The 16891-nt window shown below is 42.1% G+C and overlaps 1 protein-coding gene across 4 annotated transcripts in view; it reads left to right on the top strand.

Annotated features, from left to right (window-relative positions):
- frmd5 (FERM domain containing 5) overlaps positions 1-16891 on the top strand; it is a 143742-nt gene that overhangs the window by 1560 nt on the left and 125291 nt on the right. For 2 of the 4 annotated variants that reach the window (XM_062963161.1, XM_062963158.1), the window contains exon 1: positions 8807-9103. In XM_062963161.1, the coding sequence (XP_062819231.1) occupies positions 9002-9103 (102 nt within the window). In that variant the 5' untranslated portion in view covers positions 8807-9001. Of the gene's footprint in view, positions 1-8805; positions 9104-16891 lie in introns of those variants that run through there. The other 2 variants (XM_062963159.1, XM_062963160.1) reach the window with 2 other exon arrangements.

The following is a 16891-nucleotide window of genomic DNA, read 5'->3' as shown; positions in this document are numbered from 1 at the left end:
ATACGAAATCCAGCTTATATGTCTCGTTTGCTGTGTCATACTCTGTCTTTGTGTCAATAATAATATGCTGTGATACGAAATCCAGTTTATATGTCTCGTTTGCTGTGTCATACTCTGTCTTTGTGTCAATAATAATAATAATAATAATAATATGCTGTGATACAAAATCCAGCTTATATGTCTCGTTTGCTGTGTCATACTCTGTCTGTGTCAATAATAATAATAATAATAATAATAATAATAATATGCTGTGATACAAAATCCAGCTTATATGTCTCGTTTGCTTTGTCATACTCTGTCTTTGTGTCAATAATAATAATATGCTGTGATACGAAATCTAGCTTATATGTCTCGCTTGCTGAATAGTCTTGCAGTTTCAAAGCCTGGCTGCTTCCTGCCTGTGGGAATCCTTTGTTGGGAGGTGTTAGCTGGCCCTGATCATGTCCTGTCTGGAACTTCTCTGTTTTCTGAGTGTTCTGATTTTAGAGTTTTTTAATATTGGGAGCCAGAAACAATCATGGCCAGCTAATCACATCCCAACAAAGTATTCCCCAAGGCAAGAAGCAGCCAAGCTTTGAAGCTGCAAGACTATTCAGTGCTAATCAAGGTGGCCAGTTGCAACATTCCCACTTGCCTCCAAGAGACAAGAGTTATTTTTCCCATCCTGGACATGATTCCACAGATATATAAACCCCACAGGTATTTCCCACTGCAGGATATACTATAGCAGCACGATTGGGAAAGGTTAAAGGCCATTTTGAAGTCAGGCATCCTAGCCACAAGCCTTGCATCTCAATCCAAACCCTACTTTCCTGACTAAACAAGCTGCAGCTTTCCAGTTCTTACTGCATCAACTCCCATCAGCTCTAGTCATGACAATGTCTAATGATGAGGAAGACAGGAGTTGGAGGAGGGCCACGTACAATGACATGGCAGGTGGAATAATAATAATAATAATAATGTTATAAAGATACTGTGGGACTTCAGAATCCAGATTGACAAAGTTCTGGAAGACAACACACCAGACATCACAGTTGTGGAAAAGAAAATGGTTTCGATCATTGATGTTGCCATCCCAGGTGATAGTTGCATTGACAAAAAACAACAGGAAAAACTCAGCCGCTCTCAGGACCTCAAGATTGAACTTCAAAGACTCTGGCAGAAACCAGTGCAGGTGGTCCCGGTGGTGATGGGCACACTGGGTGCCCGTGCCAAAAGATCTCAGCAGGCATTTGGAAACAATAGGCATTGACAAAATTACGATCTGCCAACTGCAAAAGGCCACCCTGCTGGGATCTGCACGCATCATTCGAAAATACATCACACAGTCCTAGACACTTGGGAAGTGTTCGGCTTGTGATTTTGTGATACGAAATCCAGCATGTCTATCTTGTTTGCTGTGTCAGACTATGTCTTTGGGTCGATGATGATGATGATGATGATGATGATGTTTATAACCCGCTTTTTCTTTCCACAAGGAGATTCAAAGCAGTCTGTGGGCATTGAGTTTGACATCTGTGGTCTAAAGCAAAGTGAATTAGCACTTGATTTGAAACCTTGAGTATGATTTATAGATGCTGGCATTTTCTTGTTTGTCCATTAAGAGAAGGCTGATGGGTTTTGGAAGTATGGAGTCTCCATATTCCTTAGCAATGAGTGAATGGGCCGGGCTGTGGCACAGGCTGTTGAGCAACCAGCTGCAACAAATCACTCTGACCAAGAGGTCATGAGTTCGAGGCCAGCTCCGAGCCCCGTGTTTGTCTCTGTCTTTGTTCTATGTTAAGGCATTGAATGTTTGCCTTATATGTGTAATGTGATCCGCCCTGAGTCCCTTTTGGGGTGAGCAGGGCGGAATATAAATACAGTAGAGTCTCACTTATCCAACACTCGCTTATCCAACGTTCTGGATTATCCAACGCATTTTTGTAGTCAATGTTTTTAATACAATATATCGTGATATTTTGGTGCTAAATTCGTAAATACAGTATTCGCTTATCCAACGTTCTGCTGGCCTGTTTGTGTTGGATAAGTGAGACTCTACTGTACTGTAAATAAATAAATAAATAAATAAATAAGGAAAGGGAGCATCTCTATGAACAAAGCAGCTTCTACCTCTTGTTTCTTGCCAGCTTGAGCCAAAACATTCATACATCCTCTCTGCATGAGACCGAAATCAAACTCTGGCGACATTTCAGCTTGCTCAAACAGCCCGTTCCAAAACTTGTTTATAACAATAGGGTTTCTTTTTTTGTGCTTGTTCTTGTCAGCAGATTCTCTGCATGCAAAACTGAGAATCACTATCCCCTTTGCACAGAGTCCCATGTTGATGCTGCAGCGCCGAAGAAGCATCCTTCCCTACCGGTTCTTCAGAATCAGACACCGGAAGAATCGGGCAGAGTTCAGAGCAAGAAATGCCATGAGTCGTTTAGATTAAGCCCAAATTACACCCAGCGCTTGTCAGACACTATGATATTACCGCACCGCGGATGGAGCCGAGAGGGCGAAGCTCATCACTCAAGTGCCTCTGGCGACGGCAAGATCTGCTTCCTCAGCCTCTCCTCCCGGCTCTGTAGGAAACAAAAGTGTTTACAAGGTCTTCTGGAAAGACCTAGCTCAGCACCTTGGAAAGTTGGAGGGCTGTGTGCTCTTTGGGGAGTTCTGGATGTCTCCCAAAACACGCCTGGTGGGGCTGGAGATGGAGGGAGGCCTTACCAAGGTGGCTGTTCTGTTTGGAAGCTCACTGTTTGGAACCCAAAGGATGCTTCTCTCCAGTGGTTCCTCTTCATCCTGGAAAAAAGTAACTCGTGGGGTGCCATGAAGAGGGTTCTGTCCTGGGCCTTTCAGGGCTGTTCAATGTCTTTATTAATGACTCGGTTGGAGGTTTAGAACGAGCATGCTTATCAAGTTTGTAGACGGGACCGAATTAAGAGAGAGAGCTAATACTCCAGAAGACAGGATCAGAATTCAAAACGACCTCAACGGATTAAAGAGCTGAATGGCAAAAACTGTTAGACATTCAGAGTGTAACAATGTTATGAACGTAAAAGAAGATGATGGAAATGTGTTCGAGCTGTGTATATAACTGTGATGACTAAATTACACTTAAAGAGGGGGAATTGTTGAAGTGGGAATGATTGTATATAGAGTTGTTTAAATGTAATTGAGTTCTAGTGTTGCAATGTGAGCTGGTGATTGCATCATGCTCTGTCTGCTGTCCACTATGCAAGTGTGTAAAGAGTTAACTGTGTATTGCATCAGACAGCAGAGGTGGTTATAAATACAGTAGAGTCTCACTTATCCAACATAAACGGGCCAGCAGAATGTTGGATAAGCGAATATGTTGGATAATAAGGAGGGATTAAGGAAACGCCTATTACACATCAAATTAGGTTATGATTTTACAAATTAAGCACCAAAAACATCATGTTATACAACAAATTTGACAGAAAAAGTAGTTCAATACGCAGTAATGCTATGTAGTAATTACAGTATTTACAAATCTAGCACCAAAATATCACGATGAATTGAAAGTATTGACTACAAAAATGTGTTGGATAATCCAGAATGTTGGATAAGCGACTGTTGGATAAGTGAGACTCTACTGTAGCTCCTTGTGTTATCCCTCTGCCCTCTGCTCTCTGCTCTCTGAACTCTGTCTGTATATATAGTCTTGAGAGTTTTCCGTTTGTTAGTAAACCTTTTGTAGATAGCCAAACAGGCTTCAGCCTCTTTATTGGTGCCAGTGATTCTTTGTTGATCTTCCGCTGCATGTGTGTTTATCCAAACCGTGCGCTCTGACAAAAACTAACAAAATGAATGTCAACAAGAAGGGGACACAAGAGCCATGTTCAAATATCTGAAAGGGATGTCCCATTGAGGAAAAGAGGGAAAACTTGCTTTCTGCTGCTTCGGGAGCCATGGATTCAAACTGCATGAAAAGAGATTCTGCCTAAACATTAAAGCTATTTGACAATGAAATATGCTTCTGCCTGGAGTCCATCGGAGTCTCTTCTCCAGAGGTTTTTAAACAAAGGTTGGATGGCCATCTGTTGGGACAGCTTGGATTGTGTGTTCCTTCATGGCAGGTTGTACTAGATGATCTTGGGAGTCTCTTCCAACTCTAGGATTCGATGCAGAATGAAAAAAGCCTGATGAATAAATATTAACATTAGGAAGGCATGTCTGAAGGAGTGATAGGTCAAGGAACAAAACGCAGAGGGCGGAAACCCCAAGGCTTCTTCCATTAGGAAAAGACTCCCACAGCTTTGAAGCCATTACCTCCTAAAGGTTGCCCGCAAGGGCAATATAGAGCTGCAGGAAGAAAAAGAGAAAACCAGTGAATTCATCATGTCGCTCTTTTCAGCCCAGCTGCAGAGGACTGCAGGACAACTCACAGCTTTCTGCAGAATTGGCACCGGTGACGCCTTCCAAATGTGCTAGACTTCTCAGGAAATGGCAAAGTACAGATGTTGAAGTTGCTCCAGGATCATTATTTAATGGCCTAAAACCCTGTCAGACGGCCACTTGGGAGTAAACCGTGTCATCCTGTTGTCCTGGGGAGAAAACGGGTACTTTGTGGATTCAGTTGTAGGCAAATTCAATGCACAGGATTGCAAAGCAGCCTAGACGCGAACCAGAAAAGAGCCGCAGAAACACTCTGAACATGTAGGATTCACATCTTCCCAGGAGGAGAGATCAGTGGGTCTGATGGTTTCAGGTATTTTGTTAAGAGCCGTGGTGGCTCAGTGGGTTAAACCCTTGTGCTGACTGAACTGCTGACCTGAAGGATGCCGGTTTGAATCTGTGAGACAGGGTGAACTCTAGCTTGCAGGGACATGAGAGAAGCCTCCCAGTAGCACATCTGGGTGTCCCCTGGGCAATATATCCATGGACAGCCAATTCTCTCACACCAGAAGCAACTTGCAGCATATTCTCGAGTCACTTCCGACATGAAAAAAAAAATGGTATTTTGTTTGCGGCATCTGAGTGGTCCTGGGAGCCTTTTATTATTAGTAGTATTTAAATAAACAACCAGATAAACAACCTGGCCCTCTGCAGCCCAGGCCTTAGTGCCAAGCGTGTTGTACATGTCAAGGATGTTTGCACCTGTGAAGAGATGTAGGCCTTCAATCCTGGAAAGGTTGATATTATTATTATTATTATTATTATTATTATTATTATTATTATTATTATTATTATTATTATTGCATCTAAAAAAGATGCCACTGTGGTGGGTCTGCCACAGACCTTTAAGCCAGACAGAAGAAAGGGGTGAAGCCTTCCTTGAACAGAGGATCAAACATGTAGAAAGAAGCAATATAGTCATAACAGGATTTCAACGTTGCTGTGAATTTTCCAGTCTGTATGGCCATGTTCCAGAAGCATTCTGTCTTGACGTTTCACCCACATCTATAGCAGGTATCCTCAGAGGTTGTGATGTCTGTTGGAAACTAGTCAGGTTGGGTTTATATATCTGTGGAATGTCCAGGGTGGGAGAAAGAGCTCTTGTCTGTTGAAGGCTAGTGTGAATATTGCAATTGGCCACCTTGATTAGCATTGAATAGCCTGGCAGCTTCAAGGCCTGGCTGTTTCCTGGCCAGGGGAATCCTTTGTTGGGAGGTGTTAGCTGATTGTTTGATGTCGGGAATTCCCCTGTTTTTGAGTTCTGCTCTTTATTTACTGCCCTGATTTTAGAGTTTTTTAAACATTGGCACCCAGATTTTGTTCATTTTTATGGTTTCCTCCTTTCTGTTGAAATTGTCTAAATTCTTGTGGATTTCAATGGCTTCTCGGTGTCATCTGATGTGGTGGTTGCTTAAGTGGTCCAGCATTTCTGTGTTCTCCAATAATATTCCGTGTCCAGGTTGGTTCCTCAAGTGCTCTGCTATGGCTGACTTCTCTGATTGAGTTAGTCTTCAGTGCCTTTCATGTTCCTTGACCAGGTCTAGACTCCTTAATAATACATATGAGGATCTTCAGATTCTTTAGCCCTTTGCAACTCTGTGATCAAATACTACTGTTCTTACCTACAGCAATTGCTGTATTTTATTGTTTTTACTAGGGGGTATGGTAAATTTATGATGCTATGTTGACAATTGAATGTGTATGTTTTGTTTTGCACTTGTTGTCTTTTGCATGTGCACCTTGAGTGTTTTGTGAGCTGCCCTGAGTCACTTTGGGAGATGGTGGCGAGATATAAATAAAGTTTATTATTGTGTTGTCGAAGGCTTTCATGGCCAGAATCACAGGGTTGTTGTGTGTTTTCCGGGCTGTGTGGCCATGTTCCAGAAGCATTCTCTCCTGACGTTTCGCCCACACCTATGGCAGGCATCCTCAGAGGTTGTGAGGTATATAAAGATTTTTATCTATTTATTTATTTATTTGTTAGCGATATTTATATCCCGCCCTTCTCACCCCGAAAGGGACTCAGGGCGGCTAACAAGTTATCTATACATACAACAAATTATATTATTAGTATAGCACAGTATAGTCACTATATAAGCATTATATATTATTATATTGTACTATACGACTATATTGCAATATTATTAATAATATTACATTAAATAAAAATATACAATTATAATACTGTATTATTGTTATTACATTGTATTACATCATAATATTATCAATATTATATGTATATACAATATATTATAATACTAGTATAGTATAATATTATTATTATTGTTATTATTGATTTGTGTCTGGGCAATGCTGCGTTTTGTGGTTCCTATGTAGACTTGTCCACAGATGCATGGTATATGGTAGATTCCCATCATAATTACAATTATACTCCTTGACCTTTTGTACTGGTCTCTCTTTTCCTGATTACTTGATATTAATTCAGGGCTCCTCCCTACCCAATGTGACCTTAAATGAATCTATTGCACTTTATCTATTTAAAAATTTGTAACTCATAATGTGCACCTTGCTTATCCACTATTGCAACCTCATTGTTTTTAATTCGATGTTTTAATACCGCGTTGTGTTTTTTCGGTTGCTGTGTATATATTATTATTGGTTTTTGTTATTGTTCTTTGATGTCTCATATTTTATTTTATCATTGTTTTGTATCTGATTTTGCTGTAAGCCGCGCTGAGTCCCCTTTGGGGGAGATGGAGGCGGGATATAAATAAACTTATTATTATTATTATTATTATTATTATTATTATTATTATTATTATTCCTGCAGAGGTGAGAGGATCCCTCTTGTCCTTGTCTTGTCCTCCAACAAAGGTTTTCCCCAGGCAGGAAACAGCCAGGTCTTGAAGCTGCCAGGCTATTCAATGCTAATCAAGTTGGCCAATTGCAACAGTCACACTTGCCTCCAACAGACAAGAGTTCAGAGGGTTGTTGTATGTTTTCCAGGCCGTATGGCCATGTTCTAGAAGTATTCTCTCCTGACGTTTTGCCCACATCTATGGCAGGCATCCTTAGAGGTTGTGCCTGCCATAGATGTGGGCGAAACATCAGGAGAGAATACTTCTAGAACATGGCCATACAGCCCGGAAAACATGCAACAACCCTGTGATCCCGGCCATGAAAGCCTTCGACAACACATCAGACAAGAGTGTTGTCGAAGGCTTTCATGGCCGGGATCACAGGGTAGTTGTATGTCTTTCATACCTCACAACCTCTGAGGATGCCTGCCATAGATGTGGGCGAAACGTCAGGAGCGAATGCTTCTGGAACATGGCCAGACAGCCCGAAAGACGTACAACAACCCCATCAGACAAGAGTTCTTTCTCTTACCCTGGACATTATTTTAGAGATATACTAGCTTTGCCCGGCCACGCGTTGCTGTGGCTTATGCTTTCAGAGTGTTGCTCTTTATTTACTGTCCTGATTTTAGAGATTATATTGTTCTGTATTATTATATCACAGTAATTATTACATATTATATTTATACTCTTATATTATCTGCTTAGAACTGGATTATATGAGGCCCCTTCTACACAGCTGTATAAAATGCACACTGAAGTGGATTATATGGCAGTGTGGACTCAAGAGAATCCAGTTCAAAGCAGATAATATAAGATTATAAAAGGGTTATATAGCTGTGTGGAGGGGCCTTGAGTCTACACTGCCATATAATCCAGTTAAAATCAGATAATCTGTATTTTATAGGCAGTGTGGAAGAGGCCTAAGTGAGGCCTAACTCTGCCTGTCCCCTGGGGTGAGTGGGTTGCTAGGAGACCAAGTGGGCGGAGCCTAGCCTTCTAACTGGCAGCAATTGGATAAAAACAATTATTCCTCTCCCTCTAATTAGGACTTTAATTTTCTTTTCTTTTTGTCGTATGAACGTAGAGGCATGGATGAGGGGTTGTGCTGCCAAGTTTAGTGTTTCTGGGATGCGTAGTTTTGTTGTTTTGTCCTAGGCCGAAATTTCATTACCCTTTTATATATATATAGATAAACCCCACTTGCCTGGTTTCCATCAGGCCTCACAACCTCTGAGGGTGCCTGCCATAGATGTGGGCGAAACGTCAGGAGCGAATGCTTCTGGAACATGGCCAGACAGCTTGAAAAACTCACAGCAATCCTGTCCTTTTTTCCCCCTTTCATACCCTTCAAAAGGCATCTCTCTATCCATCCTTCCTCTCCATCCTCTCCTTTCTCAATTCTTGCTGCTGCAGCCGCACAAAGAGCTGCGGGCATCCTCCTCCTCTTGCTTTGAAAAAAGGGGGGGGGGGGTTGCAAAGGAAGAAGGACCCTCCCCCTTTTTCTGTGTGTGTGCCCCCCCTTCTACCCTCTTATTGGTTTAGAGCAGAGCCCGTCAGAGGCGGCAAGGGGCCCGGATTGGCAGAGGAGGAGGAGGGCGCTTTGGGAGCCGGGCTTTGTGTGTGAAGCAGGCGGTGGAGAAGAAAGGCAGCCTCCTCCTCCTCCTCCTGCTCTTCCTCCTCTTCTTCCTCACCATGTGAAGGGGGCCCTGTCCCCGGCCTCGGGGGTCTTCTTCATCCGTGCTTCTCCTTCCTCTTCTTCCCCAGAGTGGTCCAAGATGCTGAGCCGGCTGATGAGTGGCAGCAGCAGGAGCCTGGAGCGCGACTACAGCTGCACCGTCCGCCTCCTGGATGACAGCGAGTACGCCTGCACCATCCAGGTAGGGAAGACCACTGGCTTGTCTTGACCTTTTGGCAGAGATGCCTGGCAACAAAGAGGCTTTCCCACTGGGAACTGGTCCCAGCACCTTGCTGCCCTTTTCCCCTTGAAAGCAGTGTGCTCAGGATGCGTCCACACTGCCCTATCATCCCGGCATCTGGTCCCAGATAATAATAATCTATATATATAAAAGAGTGATGGCATCACGGCAACCCACAAAACAACAAAACTACAGGCCCCCCAACCTCGAAATTTGACGACCCAACCCATCATCCACGCCTCAAGGTTGATACAACAAAAAGAAAAGAAAAATAAAGTCCCAATTAGAGAGCGAGGAATAATTGCTTTTATCCAATTGCTGCCAGTTAGAAGGCTAAGCTCCTCCAACTTGGTCTCCTAGCAACCCAATAAAAAATAATAAAAAAACACTAAAAAATTAATACAATAAAATACTATAACAACAGAAAATAACTAAAAATAATACAAGAAAATAATAAAATATAATAAATAAAAATATAACTTACAATAAAATTAATAAAAAATGCAAATAAAGTCAAACAAAAATTACACAACAATTTTTAACCAATACCACCACCACTTTGCCACAGCAACGCGTGGCCGGGCACAGCTAGTCTATATATATAAAAGAGTGATGGCATCACGGTGACCCACAAAACAACAAAACTACAGGCCCCCCAACCTCGAAATTTGACAACACAACCCATCATTCATGGCTCTAGGTTGATACAACAAAAAAGAAAAGAAAAATAAAGTCCTAATTACAGGGAGAGAAATAATAGTTTTTATCCAATTGCTGCCAGTTTGAAGGCTAAGCTCCACCCACTTGGTCTCCTAGCAACCTCCTTAGCCCAGGGGACAGGCACAGTTAAGCCTCACTTAGGCCTCTTCCACAGATTATCAGATTTGAACTGGATTAGATGGCAGTGTAGACTCAAGGCCCTTCCACACAGCTATATAACCCATTTAGAATCTTATATTATCTGCTTTGAACTGGATTATCTTGACTCCACACTGCCATATAATCCACTTCAGTGTGCATACTAAACATAAAGACAACCATACAACAGACATTCAATACCACCACTACCTCAACAATTTTTCACCAACACCACCAGACAACACCACAGCAACGCGTGGCCGGGCACAACTAGTAATATGTATATATACTAGCTGTGCCCGGCCACGCGTTGCTGTGGCAAAGTGGTGGTGGTATTGGATAAAAATTGTTGTGTAATTTTTATTTGACGTTATTTGCATTTTTTAAACTAATTTTATTGTAAGTTATATTTTTATTTATTATATTTTATTATTTTCTTGTATTATTTTTAGTTATTTTCTGTTATTATAGTATTTTATTGTATTAATTTTTAGTGTTTTTTATTATTTTTTATTGGGTTGCTAGGAGACCAAGTTGGAGGAGCTTAGCCTTCTAACTGGCAGCAATTGGATAAAAGCAATTATTCCTCTCTCTCAAATTAGAACTTTATTTTTCTTTTCTTTTTGTTGTATCAACCTAGAGGCGTGGATGATGGGTTGTGTTGTCAAATTTCGAGGTTGGGGGGCCTGTAGTTTTGTTGTTTTGTGGGTCGCCGTGATGCCATCACTCTTTTATATATATAGATTTTTTTTTCGTGTCAGGAGCAACCGAAGTTGCTTCTGGAGTGAGAGAATTGGCCGTCTGCAATGACGTTGCCCAGGGGACGCCCAGATGTTTTGATGTTTTACCATCCTTGTGGGAGGCTTCTCTCATGTCCCCGCATGGAGCTGGAGCTGACAGAGGGAGCTCATCCGCACTCTCCCCAGGTGGGATTCGAACCTGGCAACTTTCAGGTCAGCAACCCAACCTTCCAGTCACTTAGTCCACTACGACATCTGGGGGCTCCAATAATAATAATAATAAGTTTATTTGTATCCCGCCTTCATCTCCCCCGAAAGGGGACTCGGGGCGGCTCACAGCAAAATCAGATACAAAACAATCTATATATATAAAAGAGTGATGGCATCACGGCGACCCACAAAACAACAAATTTATTATTTATTTATTGATTACATGCATTTATACCCCGCCCTTCTCCCCGAGGGGACTCAGAGCGGCTTACATTCTGGTACGAGGGCCAGCAACAAATATACTATAAAACAAGACAATTAAAACATGATAAAAAGTATACAAAAATTAAAACGCTGCAACAAAACTAAACACCCCACAACCTCGAAAATTGACAGCACAACCCCTCATCCACGCCTCTAGGTTGATACAACAAAAAGAAAAGAAAAATAAAGTCCTAATTAGAAAGAGAGGAATAATTGCTTTTATCCAATTGCTGCCAGTTAGAAGGCTAAGCTCTGCCCACTTAGTCTCCTAGCAACCCACTCAGACCAGTGTACAGGCAGAGTTAGGCCTCACTTAGGCCTCTTCCACACTGCCTATAAAATACAGATTATCAGATTTGAACTGGATTATATGGCAGTGTAGACTCCAGGCCCTTCCACACAGCTATATAACCCATTTATCTATATATATAAAAGAGTGATGTCATCACGGCGACCCACAAAACAACAAAACTACAGGCCCCCCAACCTCGAAATTTGACAACACAACCCTTCATCCACGCCTCTAGGTTGATACAACAAAAAGAAAAGAAAAATAAAGTCCTAATTAGAGAGAGAGGAATAATTGCTTTTATCCAATTGCTGCCAGTTAGAAGGCTAAGCTCCTCCAACTTGGTCTCCTAGCAACCCAAAAAATAATAATAATAAACACTAAAAAAATTAATACAATAAAATACTATAATAACAGAAAATAACTAAAAATAATACAAGAAAATAATAAAATATAATAAATAAAAAGATAACTTACAATAAAATTAATTAAAAAATACAAATAAGCGGCGGAGGGGGGGAAAGGAAGGGGCCTGAGGCTGTTAGGAATGGTGGGAGTTGGAGTCCAAAACACCTGGAAGGAGGGCCAAACTTTGCCCGTGCTTGGTGTAAACTCATAGGTTTAATCTATGCTGCCGTATCATTATCAAAGCAGATCATAATCCCCGTGACTTGGGTTGAAGCAGATTATATGAGTCTTTGCTGCCATATAATGCAGGCCCCGTCTACGCTGCCGTATAAAATCCAGATTATAATCTGCTTTGAATTGCATCCTATGGCAGCGTAGACTCGTATCATCCTGTTCGAGGCCGGCAATGTGGATTATGTTGGATGATATGGCAATACGTAGCTTCGAACTGGACGACACGAGTCTACACTGCCATATAATCCAGTCCAAAGCAGATTATAATCTGGCAGCGAAGACCTGGGTGGAAAAAGGCAGCGAGATCTCTTGCTTCGGTGATCCCCTCTGCTTTGGTGCTTTGCTTTTCCTTGCTTTTTCAATGTATGTACAGCTTCAGTTCTGCATGGTTTTGGTCCCGGAAGGGCCTCTGCTGCCTTTTGCAAACACAGACAGGGTTGGCTCAAAATCGTTCTGTCCGAACCTTGCTTTTCGGAGTTTGGGCAAAGAAGCCGGCCTTGCTCCCACCGGGTTTAACCCGTGCTGTCCATTTACATGGCCACTCTGTATGCACCTTCCATCTGTAAGGAGTGACTTCTCTTTCCAACCATCCATGAGTAACAAACATACGATTTATAAACAACTAGCTGTGCCCGGCCACGCGTTGCTGTGGCGAAGTATGGTGGTATGGGAAATAAAGTATTGAGGAATTGGTGGTAGTTAACGTAAAGGGTAAAGGTTTTCTCCTGACATTAAGTCCAGTTGTGTCCGACTGCACACTGAAGTGGATTATATGGCAGTGTGGAGTCAAGATAATCCAGTTCAAAGCAGATAATATAAGATTATAAATGGGTGATATAGCTGTGTGGAAGGGCCTTGAGTCTACACTGCCATATAATGCAGTGCAAATTAGATAATCTGTGGAAGAGGCCTTAGAGAGGCCTAAGTCTGCCTGTCTCTTACCCTGGACATTATTTTAGAGATATACTAGCTTTGCCCGGCCACGCGTTGCTGTGGCTTATGCTTTCAGAGTGTTGCTCTTTATTTACTGTCCTGATTTTAGAGATTATATTGTTCTGTATTATTATATCACAGTAATTATTACATATTATATTGATAATCTTATATTATCTGCTTAGAACTGGATTATATGAGGCCCCTTTCTACACAGCTGTATAAAATGCACACTGAAGTGGATTATATGGCAGTGTGGACTCAAGAGAATCCAGTTCAAAGCAGATAATATAAGATTATAAAAGGGTTATATAGCTGTGTGGAAGAGTCTTGAGTCTGCACTGCCATATAATCCAGTTGAAATCAGATAATCTGTATTTTATAGGCAGTGTGGAAGAGGCCTGAGGTCTAACTCTGCCTGTCCCCTGGGCTGAGTGGGATGCTAGGAGACCAAGTGGGTGGAGCTTAGCCTTCTAACTGGCAGCAATTGGATAAAAACAATTATTCCTCTCCCTCTAATTAGGACTTTATTTTTCTTTTCTTTTTGTTGTATGAACGTAGAGGTATGGATGAGGGGTTGTGCTGCCAAGTTTAGTGTTTCTGGGACGTGTAGTTTTGTTTTGTCCTAGGCCGAAATTTCATTACCCTTTTATATATATAGATGGGTTAAGAACAGGGCATAGACAACAGGAAACTGGAGGAATCTTTCTCTCGGAAGGAAAGAAGGAAAATCCACTCCTGGAAGTTATTATTATGGGGAAAGGAGTCTCCACTGAAGCTTTACCCCCCAGTCCTTGTTTCCACAAGAAGCCAATTTTTGCAGATTATTATAAAGACAGAAAGTGAGGTGGAATCTTCTGAACAGGGAGACCCACAGCAAAACAGGCATTGCATTGGTGTTAGCCCTTCCCTATGCTATCCAAAGCTAATATTTATTTATTACATGCATTTATACCCCGCCCTTCTCCCCGAGGGGACTCAGAACAGCTTACATTCTGCCACGAGGGCCAGCAACAAATCTATATATATAAAAGAGTGATGGCATCAGGGCAGCGGACAAAACAACAAAACTACAGGCCCCCCCAACCTCGAAATTTGACAACACAACCCATCATCCATGCCTCTAGGTTGATACAACAAAAAGAAAAGAAAAATAAAGTCCTAATTAGAGGGAGAGGAATAATTGTTTTTACCCAATTACTGCCAGTTAGAAGTCTAAGCTTTGCCCACTTGGTCTCCTAGCAACCAACTCAGCCCAGGGGACAGGCAGAGTTAGGCTTCACTTAGGCCACTTCCACAGATTATCTAAAGCCCCAGCTTCTGCCAACCCAGAAGTTCGAAAACATGCAAATGAGAGTAGATGAATAGGTACTGCTCCGGCAAGAAGGTAACGGCGCTCCATGCAGTCATGCCAGTGGCCACATGACCTTGGAGGTGTCTATGGACAACGGCGGCTCTTGGGCTTAGAAATGGAGATGAGCACCAACCCCCAGCGTCAGACACAACTGGACTTAATGTCAGGGGAAAACCTTGACCCTTGACCTTAACTACCACCAATACCTCAATACTTTATTTCCCATACCACCAGACTTCGCCACAGCAACGCGTGGCCGGGCACAGCTAGTATACTATAAAACAAGACAATTAAAACATGATAAAAAGTATACAAAAATTAAAACGCTGCAAGGCAGCGATACTAGAGATAATAGAGAAACTTTCCTCCGCAGCCTTTGTTTCCTGCCTCTCTCGCAGCTCCGTTCTGATGAGAAACTGACTCCTTCCGTTTAATGCAGAAAGAGCAGGTCTGCCTGCCTTCCTCTGCCCATTCGGGAACTATTTCTTTCCAATCTCTGCTGTACTCTCATCGAATGAAAGTAGATAAATATTCTTTGACTCCTGCTCTCAGCAACCCTCCTCGTCTTTGGCTAGAAGGGATGATGGGAGTTGCACTCGCATGGCTTATTGTGTGCCTTTGAGTCGTTTACGGTTTAAGGCAGAGCTTTTCCTTGGCAGGATTAGTTTGGGGAGAGTGTGCCTTTGAGGCTGAGAGAGTGTGGCTGCTCCAAGGATATCCAAGGGGTTTCCATTATCTGAGCAAGGCTTTGAACTCAGCTTCCCGGTGTCCAAACGACCGTGTTTGTTTCACAGCCAAGGACAATCATTTCCCAATAGGCCGGTGACGGATGATTGATGAAAGATGCGGTAATCATGTGTGGAATGGAGGAGTGGGCAAACGGGGCAACGTTTTTGCAGCTGAGAGAGATTGTTGCCTGCAAAGAGAGGCCTGCAAACGGAGAGCGAGCAATTGCTGAAGGTCATTTGTTTCAAACATGCCGACACTCTCCTCCTTCCTTCCTTCCTTCCTTCCTTCCTTCCCCGGGTTCAGGGGTCTTGTTTTGTGCATCGTGTCCCCTTTGGAGAGATAAAACACACACCCTTGACTGCATTTTTGTGTGTGTGGCATTTTGTTGTTTTGCAAGTGAAGACTGTAACTGACCCATACAAGGCCAGGTTGGCATCGAAAGTTGAGCTGAAATGAACGGCGGCCATAGAGTTGAGCCCAGAGGAATAGCCAGGCCCCTTTCGTGTTTGCACACACGTTTTGTCTGCATATGTAGATAGACGCCGACGGAAGAGGCAGCTTTGTGCTCCTGTGTTTGCAGTCCTTGCATCGGAGAGCGATCGCCTTTGGGAGAAAAGGACTGATTTAGTCAGGAAAATAGGGCAACCTTTCAAATCTGGGCGGACGTCAATCCATCAGCAACCTTTCCCCAGAACAAAATAGACCGGGAGGCACTATGGTTTGCCCTGATCTGAGTCTCCTTTGTGGAGAGAAAAAAAGTGGGGTATCTATATATATAAAAGGGTAATGAAATTTTGGCCTAGGACAAAACAACTAAACTACACATCCCAGAAACACTGAACTTGGCAGCTTTATATGTTATATACCGCTGTACTGTAATATTATTAGTAATATTACATTTAATATGTAATATATAATTTATATTATTATATTGCACTATTATTAGTATTATATTGTATTACATTATAACATTATTATCAATATTATATGTATATACAATCTATATATATAAAAGGGTAATGAAATTTCGGCCTAGGACAAAACAACAAAACTACACATCCCAGAAACACTAAACTTGGAAGCACAACCCCTCATCCATGCCTCTACGTTCATACAACAAAAAGAGAAGAAAAATAAAGTCCTAATTACAGCGAGGGGAATAATTGTTTTTATCCAATTGCTGCCAGTTAGAAGGCTAAGCTCCGCCCACTTGGTCTCCTAGCAACCCACTCAGCCCAGGGGACAGGCAGAGTTAGGCCTCACTTAGGCTTCTGCCTATAAAATACAGATTATAGTAGAGTCTCACTTATCCAACACTCGCTTATCCAACATTCTGGAATATCCAACACATTTTTGTAGTCAATGTTTTCAATATATCGTGATATTTTGGTGCTAAATTCATAAATACAGTAATTACTACATAGCATTACTGCGTATTGAACTACTTTTTCTGCCAAATTTGTTGTCTAACATGATGTTTTGGTGCTTCATTTGTAAAATCATAACCTAATTTGATGTTTAATAGGCTTTTCCTTCATGCCTCCTTATTATCCAACATATTCGCTTATCCAACATTCTGCCGGCCCGTTTATGTTGGATAAGTGAGACTCTACTGTATTTAAATCCTTGCCTGACCTCTGTTTTAAAAACCCTTCGATATTGTGGCCGACCAAACCTATCGCAAGTGCAGGAGGATTGAGGAAGGAAGGCATGAGTCGGGTGCAGAGCCC

The sequence above is a fragment of the Anolis carolinensis genome, unplaced genomic scaffold, assembly GCF_035594765.1.
Source record: "Anolis carolinensis isolate JA03-04 unplaced genomic scaffold, rAnoCar3.1.pri scaffold_11, whole genome shotgun sequence".
Classification (NCBI taxonomy): Eukaryota; Metazoa; Chordata; class Lepidosauria; order Squamata; family Dactyloidae; genus Anolis; species Anolis carolinensis.
This window is presented reverse-complemented; position numbering and strand designations above follow the sequence as displayed.